General features: G+C 37.6%; 1 protein-coding gene across 3 annotated transcripts in view; it reads left to right on the forward strand.

Annotated features, from left to right (window-relative positions):
• LOC149087984 (lachesin-like) overlaps positions 1-19,177 on the forward strand; it is a 294,258-nt gene that overhangs the window by 257,363 nt on the left and 17,718 nt on the right. For all 3 annotated transcript variants that reach the window (XM_089243370.1, XM_089243378.1, XM_089243387.1), the window contains one exon: positions 11,781-11,876. In XM_089243370.1, the coding sequence (XP_089099496.1) occupies positions 11,781-11,876 (96 nt within the window). The remainder of the gene's footprint in view (positions 1-11,780; positions 11,877-19,177) is intronic.

The raw sequence follows: 19,177 nt of genomic DNA on the forward strand, positions 1-19,177 counted from the left end.
TCTTAGAAGGGAAAATTCATCGAGAATAAAAAATTGTCGATGGAAAAAATTCATCTACAGGAAAATTCATCAAAGTTAAAGTTCACAGCCACGCAGCAGGAGAATTCACTGCCAAAAATTCACCGCCAACTGTCCACAGCCAGTCACGCCGTCCGCGGCAATGTGCTCAAGTTTCGCAAACGGCAGAGTATAGCCGTGAACGGTAAGAAAATCCATAGCCAATAGTTTCCAGCCACACAATTCACTGCCAACAGTTCATAGTTCATAGCTACTTCACCGACAGGAGAATTCACTCCCATAATTCAAAGCCATGCGGAGCCAGCGATAAGAAAAATTTGCTGCCAACAGTGAACAAGAACAGTGAACAAGTGAACCATCAACAAGAGAATTCACTGCCAACCGTTCACAGCTACGCAATTCACCCCGACAAGAGAGTTAATTCGTTGTCAACAGTGTACAATTCTAGCCCACTTAATTCACCTACACTTAAAAACATATCGATACGCAATTCACGTACAGGAAAATTCATCGAATAAAAATAATCATCAAAATAATAATCATCATCACCACCTTGATCTCGAATGAGTGACAGAGAGAACAAATGGCAAGAGAGTGGTCTGAGACTGAGACTTTCTATCACCCAGACGTAAGCTATTCAATTTATTGGCAACCCAATTGGAAAAAAACTCCCTTGTGCTACACCGCAACCTGAAATACGTAGTCCCTTACTAGACGGTACTGGTGCCCGCCCTTGTCGGTTGGCGGCGTATTAATAACGTCGATTCCCTTTTAAAAGAATACCGTTATAGCGAAAACCTCGTTTTAACGGAAACTTTTTTTATTCCCCAGCTAAGTTTTCATAGGAACAATGTAAAAATCTGGAATTCCGTTACTACGAAACGATTTCTCCGATCTCTTGGAGTTCGTTATAACGGGATTCAACTGTATAAATAACAGTAACGCCGCAATCACAGCAACTGATTTTTCTCCACAAAAAAAAGAAAGTTGATTCATGATTATTCGCGAAAAATTTTAAAATATTAAGAAAATACAGTCGAATCCCGTTATAACGAACTCCAAGAAACCGAAGAAATCACTTCGTTGTACCGAAATTTCGTTATAAAGCAATTCAAGGTTTTTGCATTGTTCCTATGTAAAGTGATCTGGAGGATTAGAAAAGTGTCCGTTAAAACGAGATTTTCGCTATAACGGGATTCGACTGTACTTTCAATAACTTGAAGACAAATTTGAAGTGTAAATTACAATCTTCCTGTTCATCAGAAGCTACTTTTTTCAATCATAATTTTGAGGAAAAGAGGTATTTTGTAAACATTTTCGAATAACTGGCAAAAAAAGCTTCTGGAATATTCGAATTTCCCTTCCCATAATAATAATAATAATAACGATTATAATCCTAAGATAAAGAAAAGATCCAGAAGCGACCAACGACAAACGCGTTGATGACTCACGGGAATTGAAGAGTAGCCAGGACACGCTTTTATAGTTAATGAATATTATCGACCGTTCAGTCCAGTCAATTACGCCGCCATCACCGTCAACACAGCGACCAGCAGTGTAATGATGGCCCAGTGAGAACGTCTGCGAATATTAATACAACACATCAATTTGGGATCTAGTTATAATCATTATCATGATTAATGCATCAACTATCAAAGCAGTTAAAGTATACACGTATTTCCCAATTTATCAAATTCGATAATTAATTAACAGACCAACCTATTGCTTCCGATGTTTCAGTCGGAATGGGGGGGGGGGGCGTGTACATCATTGGCATCAGCTGGTACACCTTTGGATGAACCGAAGCCCGTGTTATCCGCTACGTGGCGTTAAACTCAGAATAGACGGCGTTTTAATGAAACTAAAGTCCCGTTTACATGGGCAATAAAATATCCCGGGATGTACCGACAACAGGAATTTTCGCTACAACCCGTTTACGTAGTATTTAATTTATATAATACACCGTATCTCCCCCCCCCCACCTCCCCTTTTTTCCGGAAGTCATCTCTGGTCACGTGGGTTGAACGGAACTAGTTCTCTCAAGATGGCTAACAAAAGAGCTAACAGTAGTTTTCGCAGCACGAAGGATTGTGGGAGGAAGGCTGGAGTCACTCACCATTTCCTCCGCAAAAAAAAACATCAATTTCTGTCGGCGGATCTCCGTCCCTCCTTTTTTCCAGTTCGAGAAAAAACAAGTTGGCAGCAGGTAATACTCAACCGTCGAAACAGTGGTGGTCGGCTGAAATTGGTTTCTTGTGGTTCCAAACCTCAAAGCGTGAATGCGAACTAATCTCCGCCCCCCCCCCATCAAAAAGTCTCACAGATTTATAGGTCAAAGGACTACAACGATAAATTAGTCAATATCATTCCACTTCACTCACAGTTAGAAAATTGATGGCAGATGACAGCATTATAAATGGTAAGCACAGTAACAAACTTCACGTTAGTTTCACAACACGTACACGCACATTACAACATGTACAAATTCGTTACAAATTTCGCAGAGTAATGTGGACGAGGTGCATGTGTGGTTTAATAGATAACACTGGTCAACAAAAAAAATTTTTTTTTTTTTGGTGCCTGGGATTTTAGAACGGATTTTAGCTATATTTGGGTTGCTGAATCTAAATATGAAATCAGTTTTTCTCTATCAGCTCTACATTTTTAGATAATTTCACTTTTATCTATCAATTTTATTTTCTATTCAATTCTTTCAAGTATGAGTGTCGTAAAACTTATACAAGGATTGGTTCTTGTATATTTGACCCATTGTCAGTCTTATTTTTATAACAATTTAATTAAAATAATATTTATGAAATAATAATAATATATTATTTTATAAATAAATACTATTACTTTAATCCAATTTTTATAAAAAGAAGACTAGCGCTACTTCAAGCGGCCGGCAGCAATATGTAGGATTTAACTTTCTTATGAACCGTCCAGTTAGTTCCATAAAAATCCGATAGGTGGAATTACCTATCCTGTATCTGAAGTTACCTTCAAAACTTCAGCTGCAGTTGAGATTAGTTTGTGAGTTCGCGCCGTGCAGATAGATCGATGTTGGTGTCGCTTGAAATGTCTGTTCAGTAAAGAGTTGTTATAAAGTTAACCTATAACGTAGATTGTTGTTTTTGTGTTGTTGAATAGAAATAAAATGAGTTCAAGTAGAAGAAGCTGTGTACATCATCCTGATGTCTTTTGCTACATATGTGGAGAATACACGTTTCCGGAAAACAGAAAATCTGTTAGTGACTTTGTAAAGAGAGCTTATCTTGGATATTTTGGTGTTAGGCTTGGTGATCAGGATAAAACCTAGGCACCGCATCGGGTCTGTAAAACTTGTACAGAGCATTTACGACAGTGGACTACCGGAAAAAGGAAAAGTCTGAAATTCGGCGTACCAATGGTTTGGAGAGAACCCAAAAATCACTTCGATGACTGTTATTTCTGCCTAGTAAATATTACTGGAATCAATCGAAAGAACCGTAACAAGTGGACTTATCCTGATTTAGTCTCTGCAAGGTGCCCGATTTCTCACTCAGAAGAAGTGCCAGTTCCAACGTTTCACCAGCTACCAGAGCTCTGTGAGGACGAGTATTGTGCCTCTGATCAGCCTTCTGATACCACTGAAGGTGACAGTGATTATGAGGAGATATCATCAATTCCCCAACGTTTCAACCGAGATGAGCTAAATGACCTCATCAGAGATCTCAACTTGTCGAAAGAAGCTTCTGAAGTACTGGCTTCTAGGTTGAAGGATAAAAATTTACTTGAACCAGAAACCAAAATTACATTTTATCGTACAAGAGAGAAAGATCTGCTGCCCTTCTTCTCTCAAGAAGAAAATATTGTATTTTGTCACGATATTAGAGGTCTCCTGGGAAAAATGGGTCTTCCAGAATATTTTCCGGATGATTGGCGCCTATTTATTGACAGTTCTAAGCGAAGTTTGAAATGTGTTCTTCTACATAATGGGAACAAATATGGTTCAATACCAATTGCTCACTCAACAAAAATGAAAGAAGAATACGATACCATAGCTTTGGTTTTGAAGAACATAAAGTATCATGAACATCAATGGGTGATTTGTGTAGACTTAAAAATGGTAAACTTTCTCCTTGAACAGCAAAGTGGCTACACCAAATATCCTTGCTTCTTGTGCCTCTGGGATAGCAGAGACAAAACACATCACTGTGTTAGAAAAGAGTGGCCTAGGAGAGAAAACATGGACATTGGAGAAAAGAATATCATTAATAACCCCTTAGTTGCACGAGAGAAAATCATCTTTCCTCCACTGCATATTAAACTAGGTCTTATGAAGCAGTTTGTAAAGGCTCTTGATAAGAATGGATCATGCTTTACATATATAGAGGAGAAAATGCCTCAGTGGAGTACGGAAAAAATTAAAGCAGGAATATTTGATGGCCCACAAATAAGACAACTGATTAAAGACCCTGCCTTCGTACATTCGATGAATGAGGTTGAGAGAAAAGCCTGGACTTCATTTGTTGCAGTTATCCGAAATTTTCTGGGCAAACGCAAAGCTGAAAACTATGTTGTACTAGTAAAGGAGATGCTTAATAGTTTCAAGTCCCTTGGGTGTAACATGAACATTAAGGTGCACTATTTATACAACCACTTAGACCATTTTCCTGATAATTTAGGAGACACTAGTGAGGAACAAGGTGAAAGATTTCATCAGGATATTAAAATTATGGAGGGACGCTACCAAGGGAGATGGGATAGCGATATGATGGCAGATTACTGCTGGTCTTTAAAAAGGGATTGTGCCAAAATACATTCAAGAATGTCACGGAAAAGAAGTTTCCGAATTGTTCAGTGAGTAATTGGCTTAATTGATGACTTTTCTCTTTCTTTAAATGCAATAATATTTGTATAATAGAATAAAAATTCCGTATTTAGTTTGTTTGTTTAATCCATGGATTTCATTTAAAATAGTGTAATGTATAGTTCACTAAAATGTAATCTATAGTTCACTAATCTTAAAAACTCGAGCTGCTAGGCAAAAACTAATACTATATTTGAATTCAGGGCATCAAATTCATATGAAATCACCTCAAAAAACCTTGGCACTGTTGACCAGTGTGATAAAGCAAAGCAACCTCTCCCCCATCTTGCACATGTAAACGGGACTTAAGACTACTCAAAGTCCTCTGTAGATCGATTTAACAACCATGTTGTTATGAAATTTTGCATAGGGACTACAGAAGTCATGGAAAGAAGGTTTACGCGAAAAATTAGTTTCAAAATACACCAAGAGGTGGCACACATAGTGTAAAAAACTCTACGTTAAACTCTTGAAGAGCTTCAAAATGCGTATCCTTGGCTGCATAAGCCACAATAGTACTAAATTCTGTCTACAAAAAGTAACTTCATTCGGACAACTCTTTTTTACTGAGCATGCTACATACATTACCTTAGATGACGCATCTTTCCACGCAGATATACGGAGGTATGACAGTTTTTCATACTAAATGTCAACTCTGGGCAACTGAGCCCTTACAGGCTTACCCCAATTATTGTTAATTGCAATTAAATGTTATTATGGAGTCTATTATGTATCAAGGAAGGGTCCCCGGGAGTTGCACTTGCAATCAGTTAAGATTTGATAACACTTGCGTTCAGATAAATCTGCTCATACGTGGTTTTCGCTCCCCCATTCAGTGAATCCGGGGGAATGAGATAGCACCGGTTTCCATAGGCTCTCGATCGCTGTTAAACGCAGTATCGTCTTAACGGGTGTGCCAATGAGGCTCGGGAACTAAACTATTTCTCGAGACAAACAATGCAGCCCGTTTCCATAAATCTTCGAAAATTTTTAACTTATTGTTACAATTATTTATTACTTATTTGTACTCGCTTCAATATTTCATTTTGCTTCATTATTCTGAATTTCATTCAGAATTTAATCATTGAAAGACATTCCTTCATGAAAATTGAGAAGACTCTTCAACATTTTTGTGTCTTCGAGGGCCGAAGTTTATCAGGGCAGCTCTATATGTAGGGAATTAACCGGTCTCTGTAGCTATTACATAACAGTAAGGGCAACAATAATTGTGATTAAATGTAAAATGCAGGGAAACTTATGTTATGTAAACAATGTATGAGAGTAATGCAAATGTGAATACCCGGCACACTGTGAATGGAGGCCCTGTTTGATTATTCCCGTCGCAGTGGAGGCTTTGTGTGTTTTCATCTGTGTGTGTGTGTATATTGCATATTCTGTAAAAAGAAAGGGAAGCAATGCTGCTCGTTGTTGTTTCTTCGTTTCCCGTCACAGTGGAGGCGTTGTATATATTTTGTATGTATTTAGATCATTCGAATCTTCCACCTGAACATGCCAACTTCATCTTCTTACTTGCCCCACAAATCTTCTCCTCACTTTCTTTTGAAATCCCAAGCTGCGATCTCCAGCCCTTGTGTGCCACTGGGCACACGTGCGATTCGTCTCCCTGGTCACTGGGTTCAGCTATCCATTTTTAGTCAAATGGCTTGTACGTTACATCGACTTGTCTTCATAGGAAGAACGACGCGAGTGATTTGATACTTGCGAGCACGGGGCAAGAGAGGGGGGGGCCACAAATATTAATCTTTACTAATTTTTCCAACGCAACCCTGCCTCTTTTGAGGTAACGGAAGTAAGTTTCTTTGCATCAGTCCGAGGTTGTGAGCTGTCCTATCTATCTATCACATAAAAAAGGTGTAGTTGGCACTGAAATACTCGTCGTGTGGGCCTAGAGTTTTTTGTTTTTTTTTTTTTTTTTTGAATAAATCAAAAGAACAAGTTAAAATTTTTCACTCACAGGTGGCTCTGTGAAACTAAAAATTCGATATAACACATAAAATGCAACATAAACATTAATCATGCACTGTCTGCGTCGCATTTTATGAGTTACGTCGAGTTTTTGATTTAACAGTGCTGACTGTGAGTGAAATTTGAACCCTTTTTTTTAATTTAAAAAAACAAAAAAAAACTCCAGACCATATATAAATGTTTTAGTGCAAACGCACCTTTTTACGTTACTCGGTTGATTAGTTAATAATTTTTAACATATGTGTCAGCATATTAATATTCGTCGTGCCAGTGCTAATGCGGCCTTTATCTCATCCATTGTCCACCGTAGAGGTATAGTGTCAATTCAAAAAATGCTTAAAAGGCGTTCAAAAATTATCATATACCATTGGGAAAGAACAGCATAAATGAAGGAAAGTGGCGTTGTCCGTTAGTTTTTGCTGTTCTTTCATAACTTTTCTCCGATTTTTGAATTCAAATATCTAAGCGAATAATGCACTTAGAAACATGGAATTTTGTTCTATTCGCCTCAGCAGATACAAGGCAACAACTTTCTAACTGGAACTTAGAGGACGAAGGGACCGTTTAAAAATTTACTTTTATTTTGTTTCACACTGTATTTTCACTCTTGAAACAGGTATTTGAAGGCCCGTTGAGCAATTTTTAAATTGTAAATGTACCTCTACGACGGCGACGGATGGTTGATGAGATAAAGGCCGCATTAGCGCTTACAGGAAACCCTGTATAGCGTGTTCTCGTGTATAAGCGGAATATTTTTATTCAAAAATTCATTCCAAAATTAGGGGATTGGCTTCTATGCGGTCAGTTTTTGGGAAAGAAAAATTTTACCTGCGTTATGGTTTTTGGTGTTTTGTCATGCGGGGTGGTTGGCTTAAACACAAGTGAATACTGCGTATGTATTTGGATAACATGAAACCTTGTAATCGGAAACAGTCCTGGTTAGAATTATTTTGAATTCATGGGTTATGTTTTATGCATAAACATTCTGAGTTGCGTAAGTGTTATGTGTTGGAAATGCTGCCATCTATCATTCGAATCATTAATGAGAGGGTCGAAACATACTTTATGTGAATGTGAGTGGCCCCTTGTATAATTAGCAATCACCTCAACAAACAACTATTTCCCGCATATAATCTTTCTAATTTTCACATGCTTTCTTTTTCCTATGCTAATGCATATACTCTTTAGCACATTCCTTATTAAAGAAAACTGTCACATATAGTGCATATAATACATACAATATCATTTATAATTATATATATATTTTTTTTTTCCATTTAAGAACCATCTCAAGAAACATTTAAAAATTCCTTAGATATATCAACGAGAATAATACCGGGGAAAAGAACGAGAATGAAAAACCGAGAGTTTATAAGTAGAAAATTCTCTCCTCCAGCATTAAAAACTGCTGAAAAGTACGTACAAGGCACGAGGGTGAAATTAAAATCTTTTCCCCCGCTAAATACGGATATTTCACTTGACACTTCTCCTTTTAAAACGTACATTATTATTATTTCTATTTCTTTTCAATCACGGTCTGTCAAGCACAAAACTTCCATTTTCATGATAGCCGGAGAAATTCCTAATGACACATCAGTTGTGGGAACTAGACAGGCCCTGACAGTTTCCGCTTCTCTGATTGTATATCCCGGATTCCGGGGCGGGGGAGAAAAAAAATTTAAAAAAAAAAAAATTTCGAATGAGGAATAATTTCTGAAATCGAAAATAATTATACGCTTTCCATCATTTACTCTTTTTTTCTCTCTCTCTCTCATTTTATTTCTTAAACTAAGAGACAAATAATAATCACGCGCGTATATTTCTCTTAATGTATTCCGGGTGCATTATCTTTTTAAAAGGTTTCGTTTTCCAAGAAAAGTTTAAAAAAAAATTGGATATGGCGTCCCTCCTTGTTATTATCTCGTAGAATGTAATTCTCTGGAGTGAAATGATTGCACACTTCGACCCAGAAAGACTCATCAGACATCTCAGATTTTTCACTCATAATTTTTGTTAGTTTTTGTATCTAAGATTATACCTTTTTTTTTTGGTTACCTTACATTTTTGTCAATTCGGATACATTCGTTGTGAATTATCACTTATCTTTCTTCTCCTTTGTGCATCATTTGTGATTGACGTTTTATGATATTGTGCACTGGAAGGCATTTGAAATGTCTGTGATATGAAAGATTTGTTTTTGTCTGATTTTAATGATAGGATTTCCGATTTGTTTTTTAATTTTAAGAGGGAGAAATTTTAATTGTTATTATTAACTAACTGTCTGTGGCTGTCGCGATCCTTTAGCAATTTCATTGATCAACAAAGAATGAATTCATGTTCCCAAGGGCATTTGAATGGTTTTAGGGTGTAGCTGATGTCGAAACTGTTGTTGGTTTTGCCGAAATTGGCGCTAGTTTGGAGGTAATGCGTACTCCCAACTCTCACAAGAGTCTGCAGCAATTAATTTTAGCTTTGAATTCTACCGTTTTTTATTATTCATTGATTATCCTATTTTATTCATGTATTATTACATTTATATTATATACTGGGTGAGTAAAATGTCCGCGTAAAAACTTTAGTATTCCAGAAAAACCGGAAAAATAACAGAAATAAAAAAACGGTTTGCAGGGTTAGTATCGCTAGGTCACGAAAATTTTCTTAAAACAAGGAAAAATAACTTAAACAGCCGATAGATGGCGCTAGTACAAGCAACTACGGTGGAAATATGCAAATGAGACGGTTGTAAGAACTTGTTTTCCTAATCCACAACCAGTTCGCCGTTGTCAACCGTGTATGTGAACAAGGATGCTGAGTGCGAAGGATAAAGCTTTGTTCGTGAATACAATGTGTTATCGCCTATGGTGGTGGTGGTCATGTAGAACACATACTGCTGTAATAAACGATTTGGAAGCATTCTGTTCGTTATTTGCGCATCTTTTCTTTGACTTGTGTGCATAGATCAGCGCCACCTATCGGCTGTTTTTGTTATTTTTTTTCCTGTCTTAAAAAACAATTCCCGTCACCTAGCGATGCTGACCCTGCAAACCATTGTTATTTCGGTTATTTTTCCGGTTTTTATGAATTTTTAAATTTTCTACGGACTTATTTGCTTATCTTTTTTTTTAAAAACAGCGTACAACGTTAATTAAGGTGGTCGACATTAGTAAAGACCAAGATCATCTCTTTGCCCGGGTGGCCCAAGAGGGGCCATGGTAGGACATTTTAACAGTATTAAGTGATAACTTCCTATTCAATGTATTTCTTTTCGTTTTTGATCTGGAAAACTCCCTACCAATAGAAAACGGGGGTGGGGGCATCTAAGGTCATTGCAAGGCCTAGCAGAGAGGGCCTGGTCCTCCTCCCAGAAATGTGAGAAAATGACCGAATAAAAGGGGGCCAAATCTATTGTTCTATCACTTTGGTTCCCCCCAAACGAAACTTCTTGCAACGTACCTGAGTCATTACTTTACCGCACACACCAACTCCAGGTCATACGGCAATTTCCAACCAGTGGTGCTGGGTGGGAAACGAAGGCTCCATCCATCGACGGTCGCCCCAGGCTCGGTATATAAATAACTTGCTTCTGACGTTCTACCCATAGATTCGAACCCCTGGACCTCAACGGTAACCTTCACAGACGCGCATTGCGCCACTCGGGCGTTATCTAGAGTCGCTGGATGTCCTGTATATATATATATATATATATATACGGCATTATTGTGTTCAAAGGCGTTCACGAAAATAATTATATATGCTGTAAAAAGGATATATATATAATGTTTGTTTCCCAATTCGGGGAGTGGCGAGGGTTGGAGAAAAGGTTGGCCACCCCTGGCTTAGAGTGCGGGCAATCTTGAAAATCTGGTGATCCTATTACGACGAATGCTTCAAACGAAATTCATTTTTAAAGAAGGACATACATTAAATACTAACCTTGATGGTTTTCTCATTCCCGACGTACTGTGATAGTTTGAATCAGGGGTCTTCACTTTTTGTATACCGTGTGTGCCAATAAGCCACAGACCCTTTGTTCCGATAGAATGAGCATCGTGGACCCCCTCCCCCCCGCCAAAAGAATAATATTCATATCATTCATAATTGTGTCACAACAATAAGTTAATTGTTTTCTCATCAAAGCTCGCGAACCCCCTGAAATTTCTCCGTGGACCTCTGGTTTAAAAGATAAATTTAGTTCAATGTGTCAAATTGACCAAAAATATCTTTAAAAAAGATGCAAATAATGGTATTTTTGAATTGCAAAATTTTTATTCTAACAAAAGTATTATATTATTTCGTTTTAAATTTTTTATAGATTATTAGAGAATGGTGTTAAATAAATTATAATATATAGCACATGTACGTTTGAATCTAATTAATCTCTGAACTTGATGAATGTAATATTCACTTCCATTCAACGGAAATCACCAGAAAGAGAGACGTAACCATTAACCTAATTCATCGATTAATTTTCATTTTTATTCACTTTACATTCTTGGTCATTTTTTTTTTCACGATAAACTTAATTTCTTCGTTTGTATTTTTTTTTCTCTCTGCGCATTCCATACGGATATCCGAATTCTCCCGTTTTTTCTCTTCAAATATATTTTTTTTAGAATTCGGGGGAAAAAAAGGATTCTGAAACACGGTCAAAGAAAAGAAACGATTTCAATTAAAATTCCTGTAAGGATTTGGAATCGTTATAATATCTTTGAAAAACAAAAAAGAAGCTAAAAATGCAATTCATGATAGTAATTAAGATGTTAATAATACAATTGCTAATTTTTTGTAATTAGGTATTCATTTTCACTATCAGTTTTTTTTTACCCTTTTAAAAGAACGTAATGTTTCCATTTGCCAAAAAAAAAACTTTTTACATTATCTGCCTTCAATTAGCTTCATTTGTTGTTTTTATCATCATTTTTAGAATATGCGGTTTTTCCAAGGCATCAAAGCTTAGGCTCTGTTAAAGACTCTGAGAAAGGAGAAGAGGCCGAACCGAGAAGTAAAGCATCTTCCATAGGTATGTATTTATTTATGTATTATGTATTGATAGCAAATAATGTGTCATTATTATATTTTTTCCAGGATTGTAAGTGGTAAGTTTTTAGTGCACTGATTGCAAGTATAGATTTCCGACTACGAAGCAGATTTGTGGCTTAAGTCAGAGACGTACGCGAAGGAGCGGGGGGGGGGGGCAAAAGGATCTCTCCCAAGCCGATCAAAAATTAGGGAAAAAATTGAAATATCGCAAGAAAATGCGCTATTTCTAGCTCTAACCCGCTTCGCAGGGATTTGGTAATCTGAAAATTGCACGGCGATGATTTCCCCTCATATATGTATCATTTAAACCCCTCATGACCCAGCACCTCCTAGAAGGCGTCCGCAGTCTGCTTGTGACGTAATAAGTATAGTTCATTTTCCCTCAGAATATACAGGGGGGAAAATTCTCTGCTCGTGCCAGTATCATCGTTGTAAGGAAAAGAAATGATCGGGCTCAGAATTGGCGATTTCTATGTCCCACATCCAATCACTATGCAGTATTTGTGAGCCAATAAGGAAGATCCTACGCCAAAATAGGAAGCAATGAAATAGGATGCTGTGTTTCAAAATGGGGCAAACTTGCTAGGTAGTCTGAATGACGTTTATCGCAACCCGTGCGGAGGCCTTCTATAGTTTTCAGAAAGCCCGTGTTATTGAGTCTTTATATTATAAAACATAATACAGACCAAACTTAATATTTATAGCTTCAGTGGTTTAGATTCGGTGACCCCATGGAACCTTTTTGAGCCGTCCTCTCCCTTAGACGTTGAACTTTGAAAAATCCCTTTTTTGTGAGTCTTTACATTACAAATTAAAACTACTAACGAAATACCATAGTTATAGTTTCAGTGGTTTTGGCTCGTCATGATTTCACTATATAACCTTTGAACCCCCTTTATAAGGGGAGGGGGGTTGAATTTTGAAAAACCACTAATTAGTGAGTCCTAAATTCATAAAATAAAACTATTGGCGAAATTTCATATTTATAGCTTCATTGATTTCCTATCAGCGATGATGAATTAGTCAGTCAGGACATGTTATTTTATAGATTAACCGATTTCTGTTGATATAAATGCTTTTTCAAGCAAGGTGGTAACTCAAAATTTCTGGTGAAGAAAATTTTTGTAGCCCCCCCCCCCTCCCCCACTCAAAGCTTTTGTGCTACTCCTAAAGTCAATGACCCCAGACTTGACTTCAGTACGCATATGCGAGCCAGAAAAGAAAATTATAACATGTTGATAACATTCAGGAAGATCAAAAAATGTCGGAAAAATCAATTCTTTTTTAATTCTTTGAACAATATGAGTGATAGCGACATTTTCACACATCTTTCAAGTTTTCGCTCACAGAAATGTGCTTCGCGAAATTTTATTGCTACAATTTATCTACGGTACGCAAACATTCATATGCAACTTTCAGACGTGTGTTGTGTGTTGTTGTTTTTTCTCACATATTCAAAATGGAACTTCAAAAGTCGGATTTAGAACGCATATTATATACAGGGTGAACCTGACACGCTCTACCAAACAAAATGGGATGATAGACGAGCCCAAGCCTAGGAGGAGGCCTCTGCACTGTTTGCCGTAAACGTCATTCAGACTACCTAGCAAGTTTGCCGCATTTTGAAAAACACAGCATCTTCTTATTTTGGCGTAGAATCTTCCTGATTGGCTCACAAATACCGCATAGTGATTGGATGTGGATATAGAAATCGCCAATTCTGAGCCCGATTATTTTCTTTTCCTCACAACAATGATACTGGCGCGAGTAGGGAGTTTTTTCCCCTTGAATATTCTGAGGGGAAAATGGACTACTAACTGACGTCACAAGCAGACTGCGGAGGCCTGGCCAAAACAAGTGGAACACGAAGCGCGTTATCAACCCCTGTCCTATTTCTAAACCGTTTTCGAGTTATGAGGGATAGTCCATTATGGAAAAGAAAATGCGTCGAGAAAAAAACCGAAATTTTTCAAGTTTCTGACCAATCTACACGCAAATCCAAGCGTGAATTGCATTTATTTTGAACATTTATACTTTTTCTGGAAATACAAAATTTATTCCAGTCTCCCTTAACAGTCGAATCGTCAAACTCAATATTACCTGGGCACAGTAAAATCATATCTCATACAAAAAAAAAAATCTCTACATTCACTTCCATTTCCAAGCGTTTCGTTCAGATACCGTAGTATTAGCAGTGGAGGAAGGATATAATCCTTCCTATATAGCCGTCGGTACTTTTATATACTGCTCCAGTTGATTCTATTTAAGAGAAATGAATAAGCCGAGGGAATAGAGATGGGCGCTCGGGGATCAATACAGGCCAATTCGAGCAATAAGTTACTCTCGATCCTTCTTTTTATGACTGAAAGTCATTGCCCAGTTTATTCCCTTTTCTTTAACGTTTTTTTTCGTCCATTTACCGTCCCGGATTTCCGTTATCTTATTTACAAGCGTCAGTAGACTTAACGGGAAATGACACAAAGGCAGATCCTTTTAAGTAAAAATATATTATTGCATTATATATTGCTCTTTTCTTTTAGTAATGGCTATTTAGTTGTTAATGTGGCCAACTAATGATAAGGTGGCCAACCTGTTGGGGAGTGTCGGGCCACTTCATTGGTTTGGAAACGTGTCGTGGGCCACTTTATTGGTTTGAAAGGCGTTTCGCGGGCCACTTCATTTGATCATTTTTGTCAAAAAAAAGGTGATTGAGGTAAAAAAAACAAAAAAGTCCCTTTCATCAGTTCCTGGTCAGTTTCTTTTAACTGACCTAATTCAGAGTTTGGCCGGAAGACTTTCACGTGGGAATCTATAGAACGTACCGCACAGTTATTTTGGAAACAAAAACGGAGTTGTCCTATTTCCATACGTCCCGGTAGACGAAACAGGACATATGGTCATATCACTTACAACTGATTTTTTTTTTCGGATATAGTCATCAATCAGTTATTGTTATCAGAAACCTCGTATCCCGATGTGATCACATTAAGCAGCGTACACTGTAACCTTATGGTCTCCTAATAAAGAAACTAGACCTTTATACTTGTCGTAACCATATCCCAACGAGAAAAAATACGGGAAATTACGATCCTAAACACGATATATCAGTAATGGTAGCAAGAAAATGTAGTTTTAGAAAATTTTCTCAATTATTGTTCAAATCGCTGAAGCTCGGGAAATGACGGGCTGTTACAAATCGCAGTTAACACACACAAAAACACACACATCGCGAAAGCAAACAAAAATTCTTCATCACATGACTAGGCGACTACTACTAAACCACACATGCACCCTCGTCCACATTCCTCTCCGAAACTTATAACGAATTGGCACATGTTGGAATGTGTGTGTACGTGTTGTGAATCTAACGCGAAGTTCGTTTCTGTGCAGTGATTGATATAGTGCTGCCATCTATATTTCGAACTGTGAGTGAAGTGTAACGATTGAATATTTGTACCATGGCTGCTGCTCTCTGTGACGGGACTTTTTAACTGACTAGGTGAGTATTTCATTGCAAGAAAAAAAAATTCTGAAATTTGGGATCTTCAATACGGCAAAAACAATCCAATGACAATGGGGGAATGCCAATGGTCACCAAAAATGACGCCGTAAGTCGGCTCATGGGTGAGAAATGAAGGACTTCTGTGAATCGTAATGAATTGAAATGTAGTTCACGGAAAAATACGTTGACCATGAAAATTATATGAGATGATAATTAAATAGCCATAATTATCATAATTGACAAGTTACGAAAATCATCTCGATTCACACGTTTAGTATAGACAACACTGCGCAACACTGATTTTGCTGCCGGGGTTCATTTAACTGACTTTATGTATATTTCATGTGCTGAAAAGGAATATGACATTAGTTTTCGCCCATCAGCTCTTGTTTGTGAGATGAGGAAATGGCGTTGTGTTCACGTTAAGACATTAAATTAGGATTAGGGCATAAAATCTAGGGCCAAAAAATCATTTTTTGTAATGCTGTGTAATGAATTCGAATAAGCTTGGTTGTGAAAAAATATATAAAAAAATTTGAATACGCGAAAATACGAGAATGGCTACAGGAATATACAGGAAATATTTTGTCACAATACTCATGCTGTAAATTAGTGGTACTTAGAATTGTTTCAGGCATTTTACTGGTCCTTGGGTACAGAAATGTTGAGAAACGCTGCTCTAGTCAAATGTCTGTAATTATTTACGATGATCAAATACGATGACAACTCCGAATTTTCACAAAAACTTTCGTAATTATACTCGGCACACGTGAAAGCACCTAAACACAAATTATTAAAATCAAATCCATGCAAGTCGAAACGATCAATCGGCAAATTGCATCCGGGACGAGATTTCTCGAGACTAGTACGATTTTTGCTGATCACATATCATCCTTCATCTTCCGTGAAACCGGAAAGGAATACGATAAAGATATCACGATACACACTCATAGCCTTCAGAAAACAAAAATGGAAGCGGGAGGAATGGAATTTATAACTGCTTTATAATTTAATACACGTCGCTACCCCTTGTGATACGGCATTGGCTTACTCCCCTTCGTTTCCAATAATTCCGTAGTCGGCTCACGGAATCTTTTCTTCACCTTACCCTTGGGCTGAAAACGGGAAGTTCCGGCGCTAACAAGCGATCTTAAGTGGCTAATTAGAGCACAATTAGACCACATTTAGGTTTACGCATCTGTGATTAGGTGTTAGAGAGGCGCAATCTGCCATGCGGTGAAGTCTCGAGACTTACAATTCAAGCCCAGGGAATAATACAAAAGCCCTGTGTGTGTGTGTGCGCGTGTGTTGGCGGAAGCTAATAGAATAAACCTCGGTCCCTTGGAGAGGATGAGGTAGTAGTTGGAAGAGAGGGCGAATGATTTCTACTGCTGCTGCTAGTATTTGCTACTCTGGAAGGCCAGAGGAACTTCTCTCGAGCTGGAGGAGAAGCCAAAAGCTTCTCACAAAGCTTCGGAAAACTTTTGAGGTGTTGAGGCTTTTCCCCAGCCCCGACTCCACGCCATTCTTTCTCTCTCATCCACCAACTTGATGGTGTTACATTGCGCGCACACACGCACGCACGCACGTACATTTCTCGGACCAGTGTTCGTTTGCGCAAGGATCCGTTCCTTAGAGCGGAAAAGCTTTTCGCTCAAGTTGTTCGAATTCATGCAGATTAGCGTTTTAATAAACGAGTCTAATTAGGATTTCGAGAACTCTTTTGCTTAAAACTTATTCCATGTAAATCCTCCAGATGAGAATTTGAAAACCGGTTTCGTAACGCGTTGCCGCTATCTCTCCCCTTTTGATATTTTACAGACTTCCTTCGTACAGCAATTTTCTAACACACAGCACCATGTGCGCATCTTTCTCTATCTTTTTTCATTCTCTTAATCCTCTCATCTGAGATTTTAAGACTTAATTACTACATCTACAAGGAAGGTTGCGTTTTTTTTTTATTCCTTTACCCTCATGGGAAAATTAATTATAGTTAATTGCATTTCAATAACGAAATACATGAATGCACGCCGCTTTCATTTATAAAATGCTAGGAATCTCACATGAAAAATTACTGCACGGAATTTTATATATATATATATATATATATTCGTAATTATCACACTGGAATCATTATTCAACCACCTTCACGTACAAGCTTTTGGTGACAAATTTGGATGATCTCTGACGAATTGGCGATAAATCTGGTAACCCTGTCCTAACCTAACCACGCGTTAGAAAAAAAGAAGAAGAAGAGGGAAATAAATATAAAAATTATAGAAGAAAAAAGGAAAGGAAAAAATAAATAGAAAAAAGAAAAGCATTATATAATTGATAAATAGATACCGAATGAATGAACGCCAGAACTTTGCCACTGGACTTATCCCGTTGCCGAGATCTCTTCCAGCCCAGCTTCGTGGCAGAGTCTGGGACACTTTATTTAGAAATAAGTAGATACCGGTGTAAACACAGTAGAATTTCTCTTTTCATTCACACTCTAAGTGTTTTCTCTCGCTCTTACGCTTATACGTTTCTGCCAAAACCCGAAACGAAGTTTAATGTACTGATGCTAGGCGGCACGGTAGGCGTCATATCCATTTTTTTTTTTCCTTTTCCAACGTTTGACACAAGTGCACATATAGTAGGGGTATTGCATTAGCTCCGCCCACCCACGTGAAGAGAAAAAATGAAGAAATTCATTGACTAGAAAAAATATATAAAAATAATAAAATAGGCATAGTTTTTTCAAAATAAAATTTTGATGTACGAACAAATCATTCACCCAATGTTAACACAAGGTGCCCAGCTTGGGCTTTCGCATCTAAGAGCAACATGTACAAATTACAAAAATCGCGGTATACAAGAGAGAATAGCGTGCTCAGGTGCTTCACTCTGGAGCACCAGAATTTTTCCGCCTCACCGGTCTGCACAAAGATTTGAAGGTGTCGTCCATGTATTCCCACATCAAGGAGCTATCTCGAAACTACTTCGAAAAACAAGAAAGGTCGTATTTGACAACACCCGAGAGAGATCTCCAATTATGATGCTCGCGAGTTTCTGAAACATCTAAAGCCATAAAACAAAATATGTGTCCGAATTTGAAAAATTTGTGTGCGCTTGTATACATATACATAATGCATATATGTAAATATTCAAGCATTCATTAGTTCATCTTTCAAGACAAAGTTTAAAACAGTCTCACGAACGAAGACATCAAATACAGCTGGATACCGCTTATAACGTTTTTCACGAAAAAACCGTCACAAAAAAAAAAGGTTGTAAGTGGGAAAAACGCTTTAAACGGGAAATGTTAATGAGAATTTTATATATATATATATAATTAGAGTTGACACTACGAAAATGAGTCGTACTAAACGGGGGAACGTTATAAGCGGGATTGACTGTGTGTAACGAACTGGTGGGTAAGGCACTTTTCCGCAACAAAAAATGTTGTTTTCTGTTCTCTTCTCTTTTTCTTGGAATATTATCATTTTATGTCAGTGTAATATTGTGTAACTCCAAGATTGAAGGAGAATGGGTTCTGTATAACGTTCAACGGTCACGGTCACGGCCATTGAATGCTTAAAAGATTGGGGGGTGGGTGTTAAAAGAAGTATGAATAGTCACTCGTAAACCTGAAAGCTGTTGAGATAGCGAATATAGGCACGAGGAAAATTTAAAACGGTATAAAATTCCAAAAAAAAATTGCTCCCTACAACTTGGAACTAACCCCACAGTGACTCAGATTTCCGGAAGTATATACACATCGTAAGGGAACC

This window comes from Pholcus phalangioides, unplaced genomic scaffold (assembly GCF_987345545.1).
Source record: "Pholcus phalangioides strain wild (caught in Gottingen) unplaced genomic scaffold, Ppha-v1.0 ptg000003l_1, whole genome shotgun sequence".
NCBI classification, from domain to species: Eukaryota; Metazoa; Arthropoda; class Arachnida; order Araneae; family Pholcidae; genus Pholcus; species Pholcus phalangioides.